The 26,870-nt window shown below is 41.9% G+C and overlaps 1 protein-coding gene and 1 long non-coding RNA gene across 2 annotated transcripts in view; one reads left to right on the top strand and one right to left on the bottom strand.

Annotated features, from left to right (window-relative positions):
* Positions 1-25,804, top strand: part of SGPP2 (sphingosine-1-phosphate phosphatase 2) — a 136,720-nt gene extending 110,916 nt beyond the window's left edge. Inside the window, exon 5 of the mRNA XM_004453104.5 lies at positions 22,484-25,804. Coding sequence (XP_004453161.1) covers positions 22,484-23,035 — 552 coding nt within the window. The 3' untranslated portion in view covers positions 23,036-25,804. The remainder of the gene's footprint in view (positions 1-22,483) is intronic.
* On the bottom strand, positions 188-26,159 carry LOC111762880 (uncharacterized). Its single transcript, XR_002795885.3, has 4 exons — positions 26,070-26,159; positions 4,101-4,261; positions 3,859-3,955; positions 188-3,371 (listed from the first exon to the last, which is right to left on the bottom strand). It is a non-coding gene; the product is annotated as an uncharacterized lncRNA (long non-coding RNA).
* Between the last annotated feature and the right edge of the window lie 711 nt (positions 26,160-26,870).

Genomic DNA, 26,870 nt, shown 5'->3' with positions numbered 1-26,870 from the left:
CCCAGTTGTGAGTGGCAGCCATCTGAGAACCCTGGGGGAGTCAGCCTTGAGAGAACTCAGCACTGTTCATGGCAAAGCACAGAAACTAAAATGCTGGGACCTTGATGACATCCTGGAGCTGCTGATTGTACCACATCTGGGGGCCACCCCACCTCTGGGCTTGACATTCAAAGTAAAATAAAGTTCCTTCCTGCTCAAGCCATTTTTTATTGAGGTCTTACATCATTTCCTATATTTAAAAGCACCCTAACTGAGGCAGTGATTTACTGAAACAATTTTTTGATGTATTCTTTCACAGTTCCCTTGGTTGAGGAATAAAATAAACCAATTGCAGCCCGCTGTAGGAAAAAGAAAGAAAGAGGGGTGTTAGAAGGACTGAGGTAGCTCATAGAATCCAAGATGGGACCAAACACCTGAGCCTCAGGAGGGGCGGGAAGCAGGCCCCTCTGAGGACTGTCTTCTTTTCCCCTTTAGAGTCTCCATTCGAATAACTCAGCTTTGACAACCCGGGAGGTAAAGACTTTGATCGGACCCAGCCCTTGAGCTAGCTGTGAGTGAATGCAACCTGGGCAGGGTCATGAAGCAGAAATGGGACCCCGGGAGCCACCTCTGTGGGCGGCAAAGTCAACACCCAGAGAAGAGCAGTTGGGAAGGCAACCCAACAAGTTTACCGAGTATGCTTATAATGTAATAGTCAAGACCCCTTTAATGCAAAAAATAGAAAACCAACCCAAACTAACTTATGCTTAAAGGGAAATGCATTGGGCTTTGTGTTGTTGTTGTTGGTTGGTTGGTTGTTTTTTTTTAGGAGGTACTGGGATTGAACCTGGGATCTTGTACATGGGAAGCAGGAGCTCAGCCACTGAGCTCACCTGGTCCCCCTATTGGTTTTTATAACCACAGTGTTAGAAGGGCAGAAGTGCAGGTCCATCAGCGGAGCGGGACCCATGGCCTCCATCTTTACCGCAAGTGTCCTCACGGTTGCTTCCCAAGCTCTTCTCTGTATCTTTCTGAATGGTGGATTCCTGCTCTCAGGGCTGCCTTTCTCCCTGAGGCTATGGCCTCCCAGAGCTCTGGGCTGAAATTTTTTGTGCTTCTGCCCTGAAAGGACTCCAGGGAGGAGAGTTTCAGGGAAGGTGGGTCTCTAATTGGCCCAGCCTGGGTAATAAGCTCACCCCTGCACCAAATGCTGCCCTAAGGCGTGGAGGATTGCCGTGAGGCCAGGTGTGCCAGGAGCCACCTTATGTGAGCAGGTGCTGTGACTGGCAGTGTGGGAAGAATAGGTCTCCGTGATAAAGTACTCCTTGTTAACAGAAGAAGAAGGAAGGGTTGTCAGGCATACAAATACCCAATGGTACCCTTTCTACATTGTTTCATTTTTCCTATTTTTGAAAGACTCAAAAACTGGACATTGTATTTTATTTGTGTTTGTGGGGGAGGAGAACCTATTTTACCATATTTCTGATGACCTAAATTAATCAGTTTTTGCAGAACTACTTTTAAATTCTTTGACTTATTAAGCAGTCATTCCAACTATATTAGCAGGAAAATTAGGCAGAATTTTTGTTGTTGTTGTTAGATTAGTGAATATTTGAAATGTGAATGAATAGGGAATGGTGGTTCGATTATTCTGAACTTGAACAAACCAAATGCCATTCTATTTTATTGTCCATAAATTGTTTGACCTGTGGGTAATTATATAAATATTAGGTTTTATTTGCGTACTCATTTATTTTTTTCCTAAGTGTTGCTTCAGTTTTATTTGGAGTTGGAGAATGTTGAAAAGGCTTCTGAAATAAGATTATCTGCAGACCATGCAAAATTGTGTTTTGGCTTTGGACTAGAGCATTTTTGGTGTGTTTTTCTCAAGCTGTTTAAAATGACTTATTTCAAACCTTCTTGTGAATATAGGGAAGAAAGCACACTATGAATTTTACCCTCCCAAGACTGACTCTCCCTGGTACCTTATGTGATGAGTTACTAAGATAAAAAGAGAACTGGGTTATTTCTGAGCATCTATCTCCATGTACTTTGCCTATTGTTTCCTGTTTATTCTGAAGAGGAATATTTGTATGCTTTTATAAAAATAGACAATTATTTCTGGTTTCAAGAGTAATGAGTACTCATGGTAAAATATTCTGCCCTTCTTACTTTTAAAGTTTGTTTGTTTTTAAAGAGAAACTCGATCACTATTAGTTAACCACCATAGAAGAAGTTCAGGTAGCTGTTTTGGGGGGATGATATGTAGAGGAAATTGAAGGTATTTTTTGCTTCAGATCAAAGCTAGGGCTTAGCATAATTTTGGGCAAGAACTGCTCATGGTATATATATTCCTAACAACAAATATAGGCAAATGGATTTATTTATCTCCTTTCCCAGCACTACCCAGAAAGCCAAAACTGGGGCACAGTTCTCCATCAGTTCTGTTAGTGTGGGATGAATAGGCTACCAGACTGTGCTCTAGGAGGTGAGCCACTGGAGCCTAGTGCTCAGCCCACAGAAGATGCACAAAGACAGACGTTGGTTAAAACAACATAGTTATGTAGAGGCTAGAGTTCCTACAAGTTAGTGGGCCAAAATCTAAAGGATAAGCACAGTGTGGTACCAAGTCAGTTTGCCCCATCCCAGAAGCCTCTTCCATCCTTCCTGCTCTAATGGATACTGATGCTCTGCAACCTCCAAAGCTGCTGCAGTGTAGAGTCTGGTCAGGACCAAGGGAGCCTGATAAGTACCTGGCAATTAGCCTGGCTGCTCTGCTTGGGAAGGCAAGATGGGGGAGCCCCCGGGGCCAGTGGTCGAGCAGCCAAGCCAAAGGGCCTAGCCTCAGACATGTCCTGCAAGGGCTGAGGCAAGAGACAAGGTGGTTATTGGGAAGCAGGGAGTTTACCTCATATCTGGGTTGCCTAGACTGAAGAGAGTATAGTGCTGATTTGAAAAGGGAGCTCAGCTAAGTGCTGAAGCATCAGCCATATATATTAAAATGCATCCACTTTCCCCAACTAAATAAAAAACGACATTCAGTGTCAGCACAGATTTGAGATTTGCCGCTTTTGTGTATTGTCTGTGTCCCTGGGCGAGTTCCAGGTACCAGTAAAATCTGAGAGGGCCCAGCAGTCGGTTAATTAAGAATAAGGGATTGATTAAATCTTCTGTGGTGGATTGGATTGTGTACTCCAGTTTGGGCATCCTCTCGGGCTTGGTCTGCATTCTGGTGGGTGTGGACCCATTGTAAATAATATCTCTTCAAGATGTTACTTCAGTTGAGATGTGGCCAATTTAGTCTGGCTCACTGGAGTCCTTCATAAGCAGAGTAAAAGTCCAACAGAGAGAGAAGCCACCAGAGCAGGCAGAAGTCAGAAGTCCATAAAACCCTGAGGAGAAAGGAAAAGATGCTACCAGGTGTCTTGCCATGGGACAGACAAGCCAAGGAAGCCCAAAGACTGGCCAGCTAGCCAGAAGATACTGACCCCGGGGAAGAGCAAGCCTTCTAGCCTCTGAAACCGAGACGATAAATTCTTGTTAATTTAGCCCATTGTGCAGTATTTGTTTTAGCGGCTAGGAAGCTAAAATACCTTCCATAGGAATCAGCTTCCACATCATTCTTTCTGTTATCAGCTAACATCAGTTTATATAATGGATTATATAATGTTTTACAGTTTTATTGAAGGTTGACTTTTTTCTGTAAACTTTTAATTATGTGCATTTCTGAATAGAAAAAAGCATTACCTTCAAAATTTGTTTGTGAAGTCATCTTTTGTAAAATGACCCTGACCTTCCCATTTATTTACATTTTTTTAGGATTTTTTAGGAAGATTCACTTCTTTGGCCCCTTGTAAAAATATACACACAAATTCCTACCATAATGCTCACAGTTGTCAAGCCATCCAGGAAAATATTGGCATGCATTCACACTCCATTTTCATGCAACCCCCTCAGTTGTTGCAAGTTTGTCCCACTGGTGAAACAAAAGCAGAAGGAGGTGACATGATTTGCTGTGGTCCCAGGACTCATCACTGAAACCTGAGAATAAAACGTTATTTCCAAGTTAAATCCAATCATGGGGGGCAATTCAATCTAGTTTAGTAAGTATAGCCACGTACCTTCCTCAGAAGGCAGATGTACTTCTTGGAAAAGAAAACTCCTAAATATTTAATGTCTGTGGATCAAAGCCACGAAGACAGAAGCAAGCCCAATATTCCAGGACAAGGCAGCTTCCCCTCAGTCAGGAAAAGCCGCCATTCTTCCTACTGCCGCAGAAGCTCTTTGCAAAAATCGGAAAGAAAACATTAAATGAATATTTATATGAGATTAAAATGGAAAAGATCTTTCTAGGCATAATATTAAATGCAAAAGCCGCAAAAATCTGCATATCAAAAGAAAGGAAAGTCTTTGTTACAATGCCCAGGCCTGCTTCCTCGACTGCGGGGACACTGAGGACCAGGGCTGCCCCTGGGAGCGCGGCCGGTGCGATTGCCCCAGCACGTCGGGCAGCCTAGGCTCGGGCAGCGGGTACGGCGCCGTCGGGAGCGGGCCGGGCGGGCGCGGGGGCAGCCAGGTGCCAACCACTCGGCCACTCTTCTCCCAGGTGCCAGGACCAGGCGGCCACCACCACTGTCGCCACTGCACCCCACAGACGTGATTCCTCACTCTCCCCCAGGATGCTCAGACCCCAGTACCCCTCCACCCAGGCCCCTAGGCCAAGTTTGTCTGCCACTTCTTGCCCAAGTTCCTGGGGCCGTGGCCGCGGCTGCCTCCTCACCCGTGCTGGCTCCTCCGCTGCTCCTGTCGCAGTGAGCTTGTGCCACCCCCCTTAGATCGGGCCTGGCCCTGGCTGCCAAATGCCCACAGCACCCTGGCATGAGCTGCCACCTCTGCGTCCACCCAGAGCCATCCTCTCCTGCACCTAACACTCGATAAACAGCGTCTGTGTCCTAAAAAAAAGTGTGCTAGTACTACTGCATCATAATGTGCTAGTCGATCAGAATGCACAACATAAACGTAATAGGCAGTAGACACAGGATTAAGGTACAGAGTGCTTACAAATCAATAAGCAAAAGAACAGTATACAACAGACAACAAGCAATTCACCAAAGAAGAAATACAAGTGTAAATATAAGGAAAAAGTTTCATTTGCATTTACAAGATGTAATGAAAGTAATAAAAGAAATAAAAATAAATGTGAGACAGGAATTTTTTTTGGTCCTGTGAAATTGGTAAAAAATTAAAAAGAATGACAATTAGTGTTGATAAGGGGTTGAGTAAACATTTTCATAAAGGGTATTTTATATAATATGCATCAAAAGCAGTAACACATATGATGCATATGTTTTCTCATAGGAATTTTTTCTAAGAACTTGTCCTAAAATATAATTTGAACAAGTAACATATATATATTTGAATAAGGTTGTGGTGCAGTTTACAATAGTGCTACATGGAAAACAAGCTAATGTGCAATAATAAGATATTGCCCAATTAAATGAATAGTATATCTAGATGTGGAACAATATTTACCTTTTTAATATTATATGAATAAATATAAGTTATTTGTAGCCTTAAATAACTTGTAAATGGATTTTTAAAAAACCTGATACATCCACACAATGGAATGCTACTCAGCAGTAAGAAGAAATGAACTCTTTTTTTTTTTTAAAGAAAGAAGACTTTATTAGCCAGGACCAGAAATAACAAAAGACCCAGAATTTCCACAGTATGAGGTCGGTAGGAATGAACTCTTGAGGCAAACAACACCTGGGTACATCTCATAGGTCTTATGCTGAATGAAGGAAGCCAGACTCAAAAGGCTATATATAGTATGATTCCATTTGTGTGACATTCTGGAAAAGGCAAAATTACTGTATAGTGAAGGAAGTGGATATGGCTCAAGTGATTGAGCACCCGCCTACCACGCAGGAGGACACTTGTTTGGTTCCCGGTGCCTCCTAAAAAAAGGCAGCAAGGTAGCACAACAGGCAGGTGTGGCAAGCTGATGCAACAAGAGAAACAAGAAGAAAAACATAATGAGAGACCCAATAAAGCAGGGAGCAGAGGTTTCTGGTGCATACTAAAGAAGACAAGCAAACAGTGAGCTGAGGTGATGGGCAGGCGCAGCAAGCTGATGCAACAAGGTGACGCAACAAGAGACACAAGAAGAAAAATATAATAAAAGACACAACAAAAAGCAGAGAATATATGGGCGGAGGAGTGAGTTGGGGGAGTGGGGAGTATATTGGGACCTCATAGTTTTTGAATGTAACATTAAAAAAATAAAGACAAAAAAAAAAAAAGGAAAGCAGAGAATGGAGGTGGCTCAAGGGATTAGACTCTGCCCTCCCACATCGGAGGTCCTGGGTTCAGTTCCTGGTGCCTCCTAAAGAAACAAAGAAGATGAATAGTCACAGCAAGTGCAAACAACAAGGGGGTAGAGAGAAATACATAAATCTTTTTTAAAAATTAGTGTATAGTGATGGAGAAAAATCAGTGGTTGCCAGGAGTTGGGGACTGAGTTAAGGGTTGTCTAAAAAAGAACAACATGAAATAGCTTTTGGGGATGGTGGAATTTGTTGTATCCTCCTCACTACTGTAATTGTTACCTGACTCCATTTGTTAAAACTTATGGGCCTAAACCAAAAAAAATTAATTTCACTGTCTGTAAATTTAAAAACTAGTAAATTAAATTACATGCCTAAATGGGAGGAAGGGGGAGTGGAGAGAGAAAGAGGAGAAATCACTTGTAGAGTAATTAAAAAAAATTGTGTGTGTGACATGAAAATCTTATATAATATACTATTGAGTGAAAAAAAGCAGGATGTTCCTCCCCATTGCATTTTGTAAAGTCTGTTCCATGAAACAGTCGTCTGGTGAGATTCCATGATGAGAAAGAAAGAATTCCTTAGGCATTTACACGTTCACCAAGTCTGCTGTCCTCCTTCCTCCCAGCCCAAGAGACAATAGTATATAAGGGTTCTAAAGAATTTAATACCAGGAATTTGGTGCTTACCAAATGTTGAAAGGGCTGCAGGAGCAGGGGTAGGCGGAGGCCATCCCTGCCCCTCAGAGGTCGTCGTAGAGCTCTGTCGCATTGCCGCCACCGCTCATTCCCATGGTCTCCGCCTGTCGGCACTTAAGTGAGCTGGTGACCAGTCACTGGGCTGAGTTCAGCCACTGACTCTGCCTTCGTTGCCTCTAGAAATATTTATCAATATCTCTTTAGTAGCAGAGCATATGGTTGGTTATATTCATGTGTGTTTGTCCCATTAGATTGTGAGCCCCGTGAGAATAAGAATCTTACTTTCTTCACCTTTCTGTCCTTCACAGCTCCCTGCATGGTGCCTGACAGTTAGTACACAGTACATGCTGAGTGAATTGAAGTAGATGCTATCTGTCATCTGTTGATAAATCAATTTGTCTTCTCATTTTGTGGTGTTCTTTTGAGTCTGATTGGACAGACCCATTCATTAGTCTGAATATTAAATTCACCAAAGGAAACCAGGCCAGATCTGATACTGGTGGGGTGCCTACTTGTCTTCACTTATTTTTTTCTCGATTGTTTGTCTTTTCTTTATTGATTTATAGGCAAGTCCTTGGTCAAATATATGTACTGCAGATTTCTTTCCCATTCTCTGGCTTGCCCTTTCACTCTCTCAGTGATCTCTTCTGGTAATCATGGATTTTAAAAATTTTAATGTAATCCATTTTATCAGTCTCTGCCTCATGGTTAGAACTTTTCACGTCCCATTTAAGATACTTTTGCCAACCACAAGGTCATGAAGATATTCTCTTATATTCAAAAAGTTTTATTATTTTGTCTTTTGAATTTAGATCTGCAATCTACTTGGAATTGATTTTTTGATTCGTTTTTGTTCTGTATGAATACCCAGCATCATTTTTTGAAAAAATTATCCTTTTCCTACTTACTGAAGCACCAATTTTGTCATACATCCTCTCTCTAAAGATCTTCTTTTTCCATAACTATACTCTCTTCATGTCAATACCTCTCTCTTATTTACTATACCCTTGTAGTAAGTCCTGATGTCAGGTGATGAAAGTCCTCCAACTCTGTTCTTTCAAATGACCTCTGCTATTCTTGGCCCTTTGTATTTCCATAAAAATTTTGGAATCAACTTTTCAGTATCTACAATTATTAACTTTTTTGGGAGGATTAAACTGAGTCTATTGATCCGTTTGGTGGAGAAGTGGCATCTTTTGCAACACTGAGTTTCAATACGTGGGCATAGTACAGCTCTCTATTTAGATCTTTATTTATCTCGGTAACATTGTAGTTTTCTGTGTAGAGGTCTTACACATCATATATTAGATTTATTCCTAAGTATTTGTTATGTTTGATGCTATTGAAAATTACATTTAAATTTCATTTTCTAATTACTGATAGCTCATATATAGAAATCCAATTGATTTTTATGTATGCACATATCCAGTGATCTAGCTATATTCAGTTTCATTTCTTTAAATGCTTGTATATTCTTTGGGATTTTCTACCTTCACAGTCATATAATCTGTGAATAATACCAGCTTACTTTTCCTCTCCAATATTTATTAATTTTTTTGTTTATCTAATAGGCTTGGATCTCCAGTATGATATTGAATACAAATGGTGATGGTCATACTTGTCTTGTATCTGTGCTCGCAGAGGAAGTGTTTTGAAGCTCATCCTTAAGTACAGTGTTGTCTGTGGGGTTTTTGTAGGTACCATTTATCAATGTAAGAAAGCTTCTGTTTGTTCCTAGTTTCTTCCTGTGGCCCTTTTCATAATTTCCATCTCTATATTGATATTCCCTTTGTGTTCATCTATCATTTTCCTGATTTTCTTTAGTTCTTTGTACATGTTTTCCTTTAGCTCTTTGAGCATATTTAGAACCTTTTTTTCTTAGACTGGTATGTCCCTGGTTTTCCTCATTGATGGTTCCTTTTTTTTTTTTTTTTTTCATGAACAACTATATGAAAAAGGGCAAAGGATTCTAATTTTCACCTCTGAATTATTAGGTGTTCTAAAGTTCTTCTTGATAGAAAGGTAGATTTCTCTCTTTTATGATCACTAGGTAAGTTATTTTCCACTGGCATAAATTATAATTTTCATATACTAAAATACTGAGTAATTCTTCATAGATGACCCATTCAAAAATGCGTGTAATTCGGGTCTCAACTTAAGTATTACCTCAGAGAGACCTTTTTTGAATATTAAAACTAAAGTAGCTCCCAGATTACTTCTAATCTCATTGTCCTCTTATTTTCATCACTGTACATGGACATTTTCTTGTTTATTTTTCCGTTTCTCCCCCTTTTACCCTTTTGGAATCTAAACTCCATAAGGGCTGAGATTTTATTTATGATTTTCACTTTGTATTTCCAGTGCCTAGAGTGGTACCTATATATAAAATGTTGTTATTGAATGAAATACATTTCACAAATTGCAAAAGGGCCTGAAAACATATCTTCTAAGTCTGGATTTTTAAAAAAAACTTTGGTAATACATTTTAAATTATTTTACGGTGCTCTGAGTATGCCTGTATATAGTACCCATTGATGGTTTCTAATCTTTTCCTTTGCCTGGGCCTTCACTTCCTATTTCCTTGTATGTCTTGTAATCTTTGATTGAAGCATAGACATTTTGATATTTTAATATGTTATCACTGAAATTTGAACTCCGAGGCATCTGTTCCTTAAGCTTGTATTTAACTAGTATTATGGCTTAGCTTTCCTTCAATGCCAGGAGCTAACAGAAAAAAAAAAAAAAAGAAGGAAAAAGAAATCCCCTTTCCTAGTCTTTGAAGATTGACCTGTATGCATGCTCTCCTTCAGAGTTTAACCATATATACAATGAGTTTAGAGAATAGCTCAAGGTCAAAGCACAGGGGTCACCCTGATCTTTTCCTGGGCATGCACATATGACCTTAGGAATCCCCTCATTTACACAGATAGGATTGCCCTCTCTTCCCTAGGCATCAGTTTCCTCATGGTCCTGGGCACTGCACTGTATATCCAACAGCGAGCAATGCCTCGCTCCAGGTGGCCACTTGACTGTTGTCCCACAGCCTTCGGTAGGAGAGCTCTGTAAATTGCCTTCTATACTCAGGGCAAATTCTGTGATGGCAAACCCCTCAGGCTACCACCAGACAGACTGGGCCAGATTACGTGCTCCCAGTATGTGCACAATAGTTACTCTCTTCCTTCTGGAACTGAGACCAGGGATCCACCCTGGGAGCATGGGCTGGCACTGTGCCCAGCTGGTGAAAGGTAGAGGAAGGACCAGCCAGAAGCCAGGGGATCATACTGATTTTAAGTAGCCTCTTTCTTGATTTGATGCTTGCGCTGTTACTATAATACTTTGTTTTCTGGAGCTTTGAGAGAGATATTTCTGTCCATTTTTGCTGGTTGTTCAAAACTTCTGTGGGAGGACAGAGCCCTAAAGTATCTTACTCCATCATTTTGATTGGAGTGGGCTCCAAGTAAAAATTTTTTTGACCACTGTTACTCACTTTTTTTACAAAGCCTTCACCTGAGGATTTCCTGGAATAGGCTTTACCCTGATGAAAGATAACTCTTCTTCCACTTGATACTTGCATTCCTTATGATTTCTTTCTTTGCATGGCCTTTTATTCCCCCTTTTTTTTTTTTACCAGAGCAAAACTTACCGTGGGTTTTGGCAATAAAACAAATATATCCATATCAAAGACTTTACATTTTTTGTCCTTTTGTTGTTTGGGAACAAGTCATTGATTTGCAGGTTTACTCTTGGTCATTGTAATCCTACTCCCAACTCTAATTGAAAAAAAGGGGGGAACTAAATTCTCAACAAAATTAATATGTCTCCTTTCTTTCTTGGTGGTACTGTTTCAGAACAAGAAATTCACTTTAAAATGTTTAGAGGTAGACCAATTTTCCTGTGGAGAGCTAGTCACAAAAGAACAAATGGACTGTTTAACCATCATAGGCATAAAATTGCCTGACAACTTGTCTCATTACCACAAGATGTCCCGTTGGTGATCTGATAAATACAAATTGGGGTACAGCAGATGGATGTAGAGGAGTGAAGTAGCTGGTCTGCGTCTATGCTCTGGATATCAGCTAAAGGTCTAGAACTTAGTTTTAATGTAAAAACACTGCTGAGGTCTGTGTTTACATATGTCTGTTGGAATGTTCCTATAAACATGCTCACTTAGGAAAGGAAATAAACATTTCATGTATCAAATTTTTAAATGCACACAGGATTTCCTGTAAGTGCTGTAATTTATTTGATTTCTTAAACCCTTGAAACCTCCATAAAATTATTTCAAGTAGGTCTATAGCATAGCTTGGTTTCCATATTGTATTAGTCAAAGGGGTGGTGATGTAAAGTACCAGAAATGTGTTGGCTTTTATAAAAGGGTATTTATTTGGGGTAGAAGATTACAGTTACTGGGCCATAAAGCATAAGTTACTTCCCTCACCAAAGTCTGTTGCCACGTGTTGGGGCAAGATGGCAGCCAACATTTACCCTTCTTCCTCTTAAGGCTCCGGGGTCCCAGCTTCTTCCAATCTCATCTGCAGACTGAGATAAGTCTTGTCTCTTTACCTAGGGCTTATTTCTCTCCAGGCTCAGCTGCCCTGCTCTCTCCACAAGACCAGCTGTAAACTGTCAGGTGAATGGTTTGTCTTTCTTCCCAGGGTCTTTGCCGTGTCTAACGGAGCCTTCTCTCTTTCCTCACATATCCGCTTCTCTGTGTTTACTTCCCAGGGTTCCAGCTCAAAACTCCAACCTCCGTTTTTCTATAGTGCAGTTTCTCTGTGAGTCCCTGCCAACCAAGGGGGCGTGGACTCAATGTCCTACTGATGATGTGGCCCAATTAAAGCCCTAATCAGTGAAACCTCTGAACCCAATATAATCTAATTTGCCCAGAGGAACAGACCAGTTTACAAACATAATCCAATATCTATTTTTGGAAATTCATAAACAATGTCAAACTGTTACACATACCATACCGTCAAGCTCACACCATAATTGTAAAAACAAAGGGTCACCCTTTGTACTGTGTTGTACCTCATTGTATCTCATTATAACAAGTTAAATGGCTTTACCTTCTCACTGGGGACTTGATGTTTCCAATGATATGTCTTCAGTGGCAAACGCTGTAATTGAGATTGCCCAGCCCCATCAATGACAGAACATGGCCATATTTGACTTCACTGTAGCAACTTGCAAAGCAAGACTGACAGTTTTAAAAATTATTTGACAAAATGATCCAAGTGTTTAGACTGACATTTTAAAAGTCTCCAGTAATTGTCACTTCCTAGTATGGTACAATGGCTGCAAATTATTACCAGGGAATCCTGTTTTTGGATAGAGAGCCAGACCTCCAGGTTTCAAACCAACCTTCTCCAGGGTCACTGACAAAACTGGGATAGATTTACTTTTCCTCTAAATGTGAGCATCCATGTTACCAGGTCTATGAGCAATTGTCGGTGTTTCTCTGTGCCTCTTTTCATACAAGTATTTTCACATCAAATGTCATTTTAGGACTTTCAGAGGCTGTAATGCCACTTTCAGGTATAGCACTAATCAGCTCAGAAGTTTTTTTATTCTTTCACACATATTTCAAAAATGTCTGCCAGAAGATCTGACATGCTATGTTCAGCCTTGGGAGTCCCTGTTGGCCTCAGCAATTTCATGAGGTGAGACAGTCTTTGCCACTTGCAGTGTGGTCCCCAACCTTAGCCTCACCTGGGAGCTTGTTAGAAATGCAGACTCAGTACCCCCCTGCCCCAACACCCCCAGACCTACTGAAACCTAACCTGCATCTTAGCAAGCTTCCCAGCAGATTCCAAAGCATGATCCAGTTTGAAAAGTACTGAAACAATCCACCACTCCCTCCCCACCCCCCAGCAAACATGGGACGGTGCCTACTAAATTTCAACCTGCATGGGCCTGCTTGACAACTACGTTACATTGAACATGGCTTTCTTATTTTCCCCTCATTGCTCAGAGGCCCACCCAGATTTGGGAAAAACCATGTAAATGTTTGACAGTGTTTTTTGTGTCTTCTAGGAGATTGCCTTTCCCTAAACTTGTCTTTCTTGAAAGCTGCTTAGCAGTTGCCACAGATGATGTTATAACCTGCCTGGGAGCTTGTCTGATCTAATGTCATAATCCTGTTGACTTGCCAAGCCCTCTGATTAGTATAGTTAGAACTGTTCATATTAATGAGAATTATGGGTGGGGAAATTTTTTCTCTTTTATGAAAACCTACTGTTTGGACTTGTTAGGTTCTATGAAGCCAAGACAAGGAAGTGATTTTTCCCTAAACCATGCTGTATATGAAATAAAATTTGTAAGCATACAGTATATCTAAATATCTTTCTAGCTAATATTTATATTACAAAAAGTATGTAATAATACCTTAATATGTGTTTCATCACATTAAGAAACATGATACCTGCCTTATTTACTTTTTTGGCAAACTAATGCAATTTAAAGAGAATGTACAAAGGGAAAAATAAGATTAAAATTATGACTTTTCACAGGGATATATATATTTAATAAGCCAAGATCATTTTCTTTTCTTTAGAATCCTTTAGTCATATGAATAAATAATAATTATCTACTTGCTAAAGTATACTTTTCAAAAGATAAAATCATAATTCTTTTTCCAATATGAAATGGACATGTGTCAAAGATTTTATTCAACTCATTGCTGAAGGTACCAGTAAGACATTAAGAAATACTACATTAAGATTACTGGGTTACATGCAAAACTGGTTACTGTCTTACAGGGCAGCCAGCCTTTGGGTTATTATTTCCACTTAACAGAAATTATTTGCATCTTTGCCAGACAAAAATCTACAAGCTAACGTGTAATTTCACTATGTCTGAGACCTTTTAAAGTGAGTTGAAAAAGTACTTCCCCCCTATTATCCTCAGGTGGCCTTCACCTCCATATGTCATTGAAATGAGGTTTTACCTCATGTCCAAGCTATATATGTTTTCTTAATACACTTAGAGAAAACCATTTTCTGTTAAAGTATGAATATACTATCTAATGAAGGTTTGACTATGGCCGCCTTCCCAGTGGGCATTTATTCTAAAATTGTGGAAGGTGAAAACGGAAATACTCTTTTTTAAAATATGTCTCTTATAGTTAGTCCTGAGCTTCTGTTGATTTTTCTGCCTAGCAATCCCTAGGCCTAGATCTCTGACCATGCTAGTGGCTTAGAGGTCAGTCATGCCACGGAAAGAAGGAATATCACTGAATGAGGGACCACTCAATGACCCATTCATATCAGGAGGTTCACTGGTTACTCTCACACCACTTGGCAAGGTAAATCTGCTTCCTGCTTTTGACTGATTTCTACAGACCTTGGTGTGCCTCAATAGGAAAATAATATTTTTGAACTTAGGCATTCAGGCTTTCTCCCCTATACATATGCTAATTGTATAGCACATAGGTTTCTCTCTGCAATCAGTCATATTCATATTCATGAGCAATGTTCCCTCCTTGGTATTTGGCTTCCATTGAATGTCATCTGCATTATTCTCAGAAATCGAATGAATTGTGCGCCAGCATGGAAAAGGATAAATATTCTGAGTGTGTTAACTAAGAAATATTTTCTAGACTAATCGAAGGGGTTTGTTTGCTTTAGTTTGTTTTAATGCCACTGCCTGCTTGCATTCAGAGCATTAACTGCATCTGCAAAGAAGTGAGTCTTGGCTTCTACTCTGCTCCTGGCTTCGGCTCCCCCTATGAAGGCAGCCAAGGGCAGAGAAGGCCCTTCACATTCTCAGCAGGGGACCTGGCAGAGGGGAAGAAGCCAGAGTCATAGAGTTCTCAGCATAAATAGTTCCAAGATCTGAATGCATTCTTTCCTAACAATCGAATGAATGGGTTTGTTCTCTCCCCTTCTTTCTAGCTAGCAAACCTTGTGTTGTGTTGGCCTGCTCAATGGCATTCTTCAGTGAAGATGTTTGGAGATGGAATGTAAATTTGCCCCAGTACACTGTATATGGGAATGTGATATGGGGTCAGAATTCACAAATGCTGGGAGTTCTCAGGGTTAGTGCCTGCTGTTGAAATATCTAGAGGTGTTTACCAAAAGGAGTGTTTCTGTTTGGATAAGAATAAAATACTCTATTTTGTGGGTTTATATAAGCATTTACTAAAATTTGTTGTGATGCTTTGGATAGTTCCATTAGCAATTCTAACTGCTTTAGATTGCCTGACTTTACTATTGTTTCCTTCAATGAAATATAATAAAGTTCAAGCTTTTATCCAAATACTACATTTTTTCTAACTGAAAATGAGAATAGGAACAAAAATCAAAGGAATTTAGAACTTTCTGCATTTTAACTTTGGAAAATGTTCATTTCATGTAATTTTTTTTCCCCAAATAATTTAAAAGACTGTATTTCATCCTCAGATGGTAAATTGAAATAAGGGTTGATTATATTTTAAACTATATGATATGCTGAGTGGTATTGGCACAAATCTTGTGTGTCTTTATTTTAAATGTTGCTTAGACAATGGAGGAATGGTAAGAACTACGCTGTTTATCAGGAAGATTCTTGGGGGCATTTCATTCTTTTGGCATGATATGAAAATTATAAGCATTGATTCTTTCTATTTTAGTCTTCTTTGAAACATTCTGATTTTGTATTAACATTCTAATTTCTTCTTCTTGCTTGTATTTTTATTACAATAAAAATAATAGATTTTAACTGTAGAAAATTTGGATATTACTGCAGAGCCTAAAGAAGAAAATACTCATCTGTAATACCTAACATAGAAAAACCTACTCTTAACATTTCATTTATTTCCTTCTGATATTTTTTGCATGTAAAGAGTTTGATAAAATTAGGATCTTTCTTTATATAAAGTTTGCATTCTGCTTGATACATTTCACGTATGGTTTCTTTGAAACCATAAAAAATGAAGTTGCAGAAATGTATCATTTCAAATGGGAAATGTTCATGCTATAATATTAAATAAGAAAGCAATATGTATTTTTATCTCATTTTTGGTATTAGTAACATAATATGCTTAATTTATTTCTTTTCAGATTCTTATTAAAATGTATGCTTTGTTTTTTGTACTATTTGTTTATTTTCTGATTTTACTACAGGAGAGCACGTATTACTTTGCAGACTTAATTGGTGTGGGCATCAGTTTTATTTCCTCTGATTATTTTCTTAGAATGAATTCCTATGAGTGGAATTACTAAGTCTAAGTGATTGGATATTTAAAGTCTCATTTTATTCTACTATGGAAAGGACCCTTTAATTTTTTTTTCCCATGGTAAAGACTATCCTACAAGTTTTGCCCTCATGTCTTTTCCTTATTGTGCTTTTAGTATCATTGTTTTTGACCTGTCCTTGATACAGTTCATATCTTCCAGTAAACCACACCCATTCTTTCTGCTTCTCTCTGCAACACCCCACCCCGCTCCCAATTCAACTGTCAGGTGGGGCTCCCCACCTCTGCCTTGTCTTCGATGCACTGCCCACTGTCCTGCAGCTCGCCTCTGCTGTTCTATAGAACTGGGAACTCTTTTCCCACTGGGCCCATGTACCCTTCCAAACACATGACTATGCAGTTCCAAAGTCATAACCTCCCAATTTAGAACTTGGGAAAATCAAAGTAGCAGGTCTACTTCAGACACGGAGGTTTTGTTTAGCCAGCTTGTAACATTTCTGTGAATTTAGGGAACTTAAAAAAATAATGTAAAAAGTCCTTCTTGAATTTTCAAGCATTAAAGATCTTATTTTTAGAAGGTATTTAGAATAATTTTATTATATGAAATTTAGATCCCCAAATTAGAGGGCTCATTAGCTATGGTTCAAGTATTTTCCTTAGAGAAATACCTAAATGCCTTATTACAATATCACCTTTTATGGCTGAAAATCTAACTGTGGTTAAAAGAAAAATAAGTCTGCATCAGTAGCCAGGTTGGCTAAAATTACTTTTGCCTCACATGGTGGGACCCTGGACCAAAATAGTCTAGTGTTCCAGATGCAGTGAAGATGAACAGAATTAGTTTATAAAGAATATTTCAACCAGATGCCTGGGAATTTGGTAACTGCAGTTACAAAGGAAGACAGAAGGACGGCAATTTTTTGATTTGGGTATTGAAACAATGAGTGCTAAATACCTTAGATATTCAGAATAAGAGAAAGGCATTAAATTCACCCAATCTTTATAATTCACTATCTGCTGAGTTGAGTACTATGCTCAGAGCTTTGAGCAGTAAGGCAAGGAAGCAGAGAGACCTTCCTTGGAGACCAGGGTATTATAATCGACGTGGGGGAAAGCATGCAAACACATAACTGTAGCAAAAGTCATGGGCTCTTTGAATGATGGTAAGTAAAAACCTTCACATGCAGTTCAAGGAGAGGTTACCTCCAACTGCCATGACACAGGAAGATATTTTGGAAAGGAAGTAGCTTTTGGGTTGAGTCTCAGAAAAACTGATAAGATCTCAATAGATAAAGATGGTTAAAGTGTGCTGTACATAAAAAGAATGCAAAATTAGGATGATAAAATTGTACTAGGCATGTTTGAGAGGAGCAAGTAGACCTAGTTGACTGGAGTGGAAAATTCCATTGAGAAAGTAGAGGGGGAGGCGGCTGGAAAAATAGCTTAATTAAACCCGTGTCATGGAGGACTTTCACTATCAATCTGTGGACCAGTATTTCTCATCACCCCTGCATCACAGTCATCATGGGATCTTAAAATGCTAACTCCTGGGCTACATTAGGATGGTACCCTGGAATCTCTGCATTTTAATGCTCTTCCCAGGTGATGGTTGCACAATAAAATTTGAGAACATTTGCTGGTGAGACATCCATCAGGAAGGTGGTTGTGAATGTTTGGGCAGTGCATGGCAGGCACGAGGTGAAATGGAGGTCTGAACTCTGGGTGGTAAAGTGACATTCTGAGGTGGGTTTAAGGGAGCTTGTAACGACGGGGGAGTCAATTAAGTACATAACTGGTGGTCATGGGTGCTCATGGGTCAAGAGGAAGGAGCAGTCAGAATGTTGTGGCCAGGGGGTGCGAGAGACAGACAATGTGTGAACTTCCCTGAGCACCTGCAGGCTCACTCTGAACTGCTAAGCCCTCCATAAGATGGCTTTGCCCCCACCTCTAACATACATGCTCTCCCAGAATGTTTCTGGGACTCTCCAGAGGAAGTCTTGTGCATGCTCATGATCAAGTCCCAGCCCGCTGGTGCCATTGCTGTGCTGACACCCGGGCACCAGGACTGCTCAGCTGTGACCTTGGGCTCTGTGCTGTCTGCTGAGGCTGTGACCTTGGGCGCCATGCTCTCAAGCTCCCCGATACTGTCAGCAGCTGACCCACTAGCTGTTGGAGGAAATGCTGTTCTCCTGGGTACTGTCACCCCCACCGGGCACCAGCACCCTTCTCTGCTATTCTGCATGTCACCATTGGCTCTTGAGCTCCCCCAACAGGCAAAGCAGGTCTTTGCCCATCACTACCCGATTCAAGGGAATGGTGAATGGTACGGATGCTCTGCCCTTGTTCTGGCACATGTTTCCATGATACCCCGAACTGTCAAAGTGCATAGGCTACATGGGGTCTGAGGTCTAGAGGTAGGAGAAAGATTTTTTTTTATTCCTTTGGAAATCCATCTGGTAGGGATTTAGGCAAAATGACTCCCGTCTTCTCTGACTCTTGAGGCTTGGCGATGTGTGCAGTGGAGCTGGCTTGGAAGACCATCCAAGAAGCAGAACCTTCTCTCCCCCCCACCAAGAGGAGAGAGGCTTGTTTGTGGTATCAGGCTCATCGTGCCTGGTTCCACTCCTTCCCTCAAAATGATTGTTCCTGTTCCTGTAAACACACTCATGCGTGCGCGCACACACACACACCCTCCATCCCCAGCAGAGGGCATTTGATCAGGCTGTCCCCTCCCCCAGCACTCACCATATAGGCCCAGCCAGGCTCACCTGATGGCCCCACTTCACATGACAGGTGAAAGGCAGGTCCCGTATGGAGGAGGAGAGATGGAATTTTGTTACTTTTTTTAAAAAGAGGTATTATATTCAAAAGATAAAAAACTCAAAAGGTACTATCAAGCTCTTCCCCTGCCTTTTTTTTTTTTTCATGGAAATGGTCACATACCATGTACACTGGTTTTGTTTTTTTAAGATTTACTTTTTATTTATTTCTCTCCCCTTTCCTGCCCTCCCCTCCCCCCACCCCCGTTGTCTGCTCTCTGTGTCCATTCGCTTGGTGGTGTTCTGTGTCCGCTTGTATTCTTGTCAGCGGCACTGGGAATCTGTGCCTCTTTTTGTTGCGTCATCTTGCTGTGTGTGCGGCGCCATTCCCGGGCAGGCTGCACTTTTTTAGTGCTGGGCGGCTCTCCTTACGGGGCGCGCTCCTCGTGCATGGGTTTCCCCTACGCATGGGATACCCTGCGTGGCACGGCACTCTGTGCGTGCATCAGCACTGCGCATGGGCCAGCTCTCCACGTGGGTAAGGAGGCCCTGGGTTTGAACTCTATCAGTTGAGCCAAGTCTGCTTCCCCATGTATACTGGTTTTGTACCTTGCTTTTTAAATTTTCATTTCAGCTCCCTTATTCTTCCTACAGCTGCAAAGTAGCTTATGTGAATATTATGTGAATATACCATAGTTATTTAACCGGTCCCCTATAGATGGAAAGTGGGTTATTTCCAGTGTCTTGCTATTAAACACGGTACTACAATGGAGAACTTGTGAATACCTCATTTCAGACATGGGCAGTTGTATCTACAGGATCAAGGCCCAGAGTGAGATTTTTTGCTGTATCAGAGGATAGCTAAGTAAATGTGTAATTGTTGAAGAGATTGTCAAGTTCCTTTCCAGAAGGGTTGCTCTAATCTGCATTTATATGATTAACGGATGAGTCCCATTTTTCTCCTTCAATTTCTTCACAAGAATGTTGTCAAACTTCTAGATTTTTGATAGGTGAGGAGTAGATTCTCAGCATAGTGTGTGTGCGGGAGAGAGTGATGGTGGTGGTGGTGGTGCAGGGGATGCCCTCAAGGTGTCCAGACCCTGTGTCACATCTAACAGCACACCCTCATTGTAATGGCTAGGCTATTGTGTCAATTTGGCCAGGTAATTGTGTCCTATTGTTTGGGCAAGGAAGCACTTTAGTCACCACTGACTATACTGCAGTGGTAAATCATAGATAGCTGATTACAATTACATCAATCAGGGAGATTGCCATCAGCAGTGAGTGACGCTTAACCCAATCAGCTGAGTGCCTTAAAAGGGAAAGTGATTCCAGCATTGAGAGAGCATTTCCCAGCTCATCTTTGGACAGCCAGCATCTCCCAGAACCTGTCAAGAACCTTCAGTGGACTTTCATTGCAGCTCCTGGTTGCAGCCTGCCTGCAGAACCTGGACTTGTGCCTCCCCACAGCTGCGTGAGAGACTCTTACAGAATCACATACTGTTGACAGATATCTTCTATTGATTCTTTGTCCCTAGAGAAGCCTGACACACTCAGTAATGTCATTCAGTGGCAGGAAAAACCCCCACCAGCTTTTTCATGGTTGGTTTGCCTGAACTGTAGTTTTAAATTTTATTTTTAACTAACATATAGTAAAATCGAATTTGTGTTGTCTAGTTCTATGAATTTTAACACTTCTATAGACTTGAGTAACTACCACCACAATACAGAACCCTTCCATCATCCCCATCAACTCCTTCCAGTTACCCCTTTGTACGCTCCCTGCTCCTTACACCTGGCAACCACTGATGTTTTCCATCACTATAGTGTTATCTTTTAGAGAATATCATAGAAATAGGATCAATACAGGATATAATCCTTGGAGGTTGACTCTTTTTCCTCAGCATAATTTTCCAGAGATTTCATCCAAGTTGTTACAAGCATCAGTAGTTTGTTCCTTGTTCTTGCCAAGAAGTATTCCACTGAATGGATGTACCACAGTTTGTTTACCCATTTATCATTGAATGGCATTGGGGGTTTTTACAGTTTGGGATGATTATTAATAGAACTGCTATAGACATTCATGTACATATTTTTGTGGGGATATAAATTTTAATTTCTCAGCATAGTTTAATTTTTTTCTTATAAGTTTAAGCATATTTTCATATAAATGGCATTATAGTAGTTTCTATAAACTGCTCATTTCCTTCATTGAGTTTTCTTTTGTTGGTGGTGATTTTAATTATTTTAGATGAGTTGATTTGGGGGCTGACAGGACAGTCAGGCTGAAATGTTTAGCATTCAGTTAAAAAAGATACAGGACTGAAGAGTTAGATTTGAGACATACACTGAAGGGAAATGACTAGATGGAGCCAAAGACCTAGATAAACTTTCAGGACAGAGAAAATACATAGGGTTTGGGGACAGAATCTGTGGAAATGCCCATGTTTAATATGTGGAAAGCGGAAACCAAGAAAGAGAACTCTTAGAGGTCAGAGGTGGGCCAGAACAGTGCAGGATAATTGTGATAGAAGCTAAATATTAAGTCAGCTATGTAAAAGATCCACAGAGCACAGTGTTAAAAGGAAGAGAGAACATCTCTCTCCAAGAATTCTAAGCAAAACCCTTGAAAGCCATTCTGAGTGGCTTAGGTCACATGGCCACACCCACGCCAGGCACTGGGGCTCTCACAGAGTGCATTGATTGGCCTACCTGGGTCACGGGCTCCAATTCCATAATTTCACAGAAATTCATGGATCCTCAAGGGGAGATGTGAGGTTGTTTGTTTGAAGACATAGATGCCAAAGAAATACTTAAGGGGTGTCTAGTAAGGGGCCCTTGAGAGTGGTATGTCATCTAACAGCAGTGTGTTTCAAGTCAAGGTAGGGGAGGCTACAGGTGTAGAAAATTCAGTTTGCCTTACTCTCCTTAACCAGAAAGCCATGTGGCACCACCACATCCAAAATGTCTTTTCGAGCCACCCCAAATAAACAACCCCTCTAAGCAACCACAGTGCCTGCGGTGAGAACGTGGCTCCCCAGGAAGCCAACTCTCCCCCAGCCAACTCCTGCTGCATGGAGGCTCCACCTGTGAAGATGGTGACAATACCTGTGCTATAACATGAAATTAAAAAGAACGACCTCATATTTTTTAATGTAACATTTTGTGTGATCTACATATCTTTAAAAAAAAAGATTAAAAAGAAATGTCTTTACCCAAAATTTAAAAAAAGAATGTAAAATTGGAGGAGCAAGGTGATCATAGCTAGGTATTAAGAAAACAAATGTAGACTATCTTCCCAAGTGTAGATAAGCTGGAAGAAAATACATAAAGTGACTAGCAGGATTGCCTCTTCGAGATGGGTGGTGGTTATTTTTTCCTAGTTTCACATTTTGGCAACTTTACATGTTCTTTAAACACATACTGTGAAATAAAACAGTTTACAAGTTGTACTTTAAATATCAAAGCAATCATATTTGACTCTAAACTGGGCCTGTATACCAATGGCCACTCCTTCGCTTACCTTTTTCTCTTTCCTCCTCCCAGGACGTGGTGGGTGGCGTCCTGATGACAGCGCTCATCATCGCCATCACCTACCCTGCCTGGACCCTCATCGACCACTTGGACTCGGCCAGCCCCCTCTTCCCTGTGTGCATCATTGTCGTGCCATTCATCCTGTGTTACAATTACCCGGTGTCTGATTACTACAGCCCAACCAGGGCCGACACCACCACCGTGCTGGCTGCCGGGGCTGGAGCGACCCTAGGATTCTGGATCAACCACTTTTTCCAGCTCGTGTCCGAGCCCACGGATTCTCTCCCTGTTGTTCAGAACATCCCACCGCTCACCACGGGCATGTTTGCTTTGTGTCTGTCCAAATTTACGGTGGGGATCGTGTTGATCCTCTTGGTCCGTCAACTTGTACAAAAGCTCTCGCTTCAAGTGTTATACTCCTGGTTCAACGTGGTGGTCAGGAACAAGGAGGCCAGGCGGAGACTGGAGATCGAAGTGCCTTACAAGTTTGTCACCTACACGTCAGTTGGCATCTGTGCGACGACCTTTGTGCCAATGCTGCACAGATTTTTGGGATTACTCTGAGCCCACTGGACATGAGAGCCCACACATAGGAAAGTTGTTGGTGGGCAAGTATTGACAGCTCTTTTTCATGAAAAAAAGTCCTTCAGTCACATGTCTGTTCTGCTGTACCTGAGTTAAATGATGCTGCTGTGCAAAAGGGGAAAAGAGTCTCTTAGGGGCCATTTGCTAGAGTGGGACTGCCACAGTCAAGTTCCATCACACAGAATTTGGATCTCGCAGTGAGATGGCAGGAACCAGGGTATGGTTTAGAAAGGGCGACAGTCCCCACTGGTCCTGGGAGACGCCGGAGCTGGGGCTGGCCTGGGAGGCTGGAGGCAGAGCCGTCTCTGTTCAGTTAGAACCTTGTCCTGCATTGAGGCTCATTTCCAAAAAGGGAACTTTGATCCGGTAGAAAGTGTGGCACGATGTGAAGCCGCGTTCCTTGGACAGAGGGACGTTGTTGCTCCCGTGGTGCAGTTAGACTGTGCCAGCGTGGGTGGCAGGCCACTCTCCGCTGAACCCCCCAGGGAGATGAGTGACGGGGCAGAGCTGGGAAGTCCGGGGGAAGAGCCTGCTTCTTCAGAGCCAGTGCTGCTTCCTGCTGCTCTAGCGTCCACACTACACAGCGGCCTGCTCATCCACAGTGAGGGCTTTTGCAGGATTCCGGGTGCTGTCACTGTACTCTCCTGAGCTGTGAAGGTAACCGGCTGCTCCTGCCCCTCCAGGCAGTGGGCTTCAGCCTTCCTCTAGGCGGAACAGCCGCAGCGATGGCGTCAGGGCTTCTAAGTGGTCCCCTCTCTCTTCTTTCACAGTGGCTTGGGACAAGCTCACTGCCCCTTTTCTGCTTTCTCAGCTTCCCAGAAGGGATGAGGTCGGTCTTTTCTGGGGCCCGACAAGGAGAGGACAGGCCTCTGTGGCACTGACCCTCCGCTTCCCAGTTACTTTCTGTAAGTCTACTTCCTACTGAACGGGTCAGCAGATGTCTTGGAAAGGGGGCTTCCTTCCCGGCTTCCCACCGCTTAGCTCGTGGCCTTTCCCAGAGTAATTAATGCACGAACACTCTTGGAAGAACAAGCCGACCGATACGATCCCCTCGAAGTGCAGGGTCCTCCTGAAGTAAGGAAGGTCTTCGGTAGGCAATCCCAGACCCCCACCCCAGGGTCCCTCTTCAGCTCCTAAAAACAAGGCACAGGTACCAACAGTTTTTATGTTTTTTTTTTTAAAGTTAGTTTAAACATGTCTATAGCAAAACTTTTGGAGTATAGCGTCTGAACCACTGAAGCCAGTGCTTTGTAGTCTTACGTATCACTCTGCACTCATTTCAGGAAAAACGCGGTGGCCTCAAAAGCAGCTCTGACCTCTGCATCCAGTGTTCAAAGTGAAAGCCACATTTCCCCGATTTCTCCTACGGCCCACGGCCTCCTTGTTGCGATGGTCTCTGATGTACGATTTAGTGCTCCAATTTCTTGAGAAGAATAATTTTTAGCAAAACATCCAGTTTTCCTTAAAATTGCTTCCACATTTTTGAGAGCTAGAAGGCAGGGATCAAAATGACCTGCCATTTGACTGTTGAACGACCAACTCTGACCCCTCTTTGCAGCACCACGACGGAGAGGAAGGGCCCTTCCCTCCTTGCAGGGAATCCCACCCAAGAGCTGCTCGTCCAGGCGGCGGGGAGTGGGTGAAGCAGTTCTTTCCTCCATGCCCCCTGCTGCCAAACCAGCGGTCCCAACCCTGGACAATGTTAATGCAAAAATGATTTGAGTTGATTTGCCTAAAGCCAACTGAAAAAGAGATTCGCTTTTTCCACTTGTAACTTCTGAAGATGGGCCTGGAAGGTTGGCAATACATAATTTCTCCTGTTGTCCCTTTTAAGTCCCAACTGTAGGAAGAAAGATCAACTGCACTGATATATTTAAAGCTGTCTTTACAAGTATCCCGCTAGAGCAACTGTAATATAGTATATACTGGTGAATAGTATATATAGATGAGGCCGAGCTAGGGTTTAGTTTTTGAGCACTCCTGCTCTGTGGCCTAGAATCAATCAGGCAGAAACTGGTTTAGAGAAAGTTTTTACCTGATTCACCTTCTTGCTTTGCCCGCCCTCTCCCAGCCATTTCTCCCACAGCACTGCATTCTATTAAACTCTCTTACACACTCACTCGCTATGCCCTCTTACTCGCTTTCCACACTTGCCCCTTCAAAGAGTCTGCTTTCCGGCTCCAGCAGGGAATTGACTTTTCTCCCTGGGGAAATACTGCCCCCTGCTGGTTCGGCCTCAGTCTTGGTCCAATGCCCCTCTCAGCTGGAGTCTCGAGATGAAGACTTGCAGGGAGGCCCAGGTCCCATGGTCTGGCCAGCCTTACGTTTGGAAGCCCCCAGGTTGAACATGCCCTTTTCCTAATTGCCTCCAAACCTGCCCCCACCCCACAACCACTCTGGCCAGTGCATCCATGCCCTAACATGGCATCTTAAATAGTTGCCAGTTCATGCCCGTTTTACTCACAACAGAATACACAGAAGGAAAAATTACTGAACTAAAGACCCTTAAATGACAGTTGCTGAAATCCAGCCCTGACATGCCTTATGGCCTCAGTGTAGCATGGGGATTTCTCACCCAAATGGGCAATTCCTTCTTCCTGAGTGTAACCAAAGTGTGTGGGGCTTGGGGACCATATGCTCTGCGTTTCTATTTGGAAGCCTTCAGCTGTCTTGCTTATGCACTGTATTTAAAATTGAGCAAATCACTTTTGTCTGATTATGACTTCTTATTAAATGCTTTAAAAGCCAGTGTTCTGCTTCCTTGGATTTTCTTTCCCCTAGATCTTTTTGTCTGGATTCACTGGCCCTGAGTTGAAAAGAAGGGGTGGAAGGAAATGACAGGCAGAGTGCAGTCAGTCACATGCCGTGTTGGCTGTCGTCACAGTGGCCACAGGTAGGGTTAACAGAAGTAAGTTGTGCCCTGGGTTCTTCTTGTTACTGTGGTAATGTATAGGCACCGTAACATTTCCCATTGTAACCACTTACAAGTATTCCATGCAGTGGAGTCACTTACATTCACAGTGTGGTGCTGCCATCTCCGCCTCTTCCACCCCTCAATACTGAGAGCGTCCTTTGGCCATATGTGGAGATCAATGTCGCTGTGCTGAAAGGTAAATGTTATATGTAGTGTTACTTTAGGCGATTTAAAGGTCTTCACAGATGAGCACGCTATCAGCTGAGCTAAATTGTCATGACCTGATTTCAAATTTGCCTCATTACAATGATATGCTCTGCCTTAAAGCTCCCCAGATTTGCTATTTGAAATGATGCCGAAAGTTGGAACTCTTATTTGCCATACAAAATCAAGGACTATTTGTACATTGAACAAGTGTGTGTTTTTATTATTATTTTTTAGCAGGTACCATAGTTTGAACCCAGGACCTCGTACATGGGAAGCAGGTGCTCAACTGCTGAGCTACACCTGTTCCCCAAATGTGTATTTAGTACCTAATGTGCAGTACCAGGGATATTTGAAAATGGATAAGATCTCATCCCTGTGGAGCTCCCAGATTAGAGAGAAGGCATAGGCTCAGAGAATTACAATAAGGTCCAAAGTGTTAAGGCCACAAGGAAAAGATAACTGTGCTACGGGAATTGAGAGGAGATGGAGGTTAAGTCCAGTCTGGGGCTTCGGCAACCCAGGGAAGCCTTCCTGGAAGACGTATTGCATGATCAGATGGGATGTGAATGGGGAATGTGGTGGGAAATAGGTCTGAGGTGCCAGCAGCACTTTGCAAACACCTCCAGCTCTTTTGAATTTTGAAAAAATTTTCAAGAGACTTTATTTTTAGAGCACTTTTAAGTTTATAGAAAT

This window comes from Dasypus novemcinctus, chromosome 7, assembly GCF_030445035.2.
Source record: "Dasypus novemcinctus isolate mDasNov1 chromosome 7, mDasNov1.1.hap2, whole genome shotgun sequence".
NCBI classification, from domain to species: domain Eukaryota; kingdom Metazoa; phylum Chordata; class Mammalia; order Cingulata; family Dasypodidae; genus Dasypus; species Dasypus novemcinctus.
The sequence above is the reverse complement of the archived record's forward strand: the minus strand, read 5'-3'. Positions and strand labels throughout refer to the sequence as shown.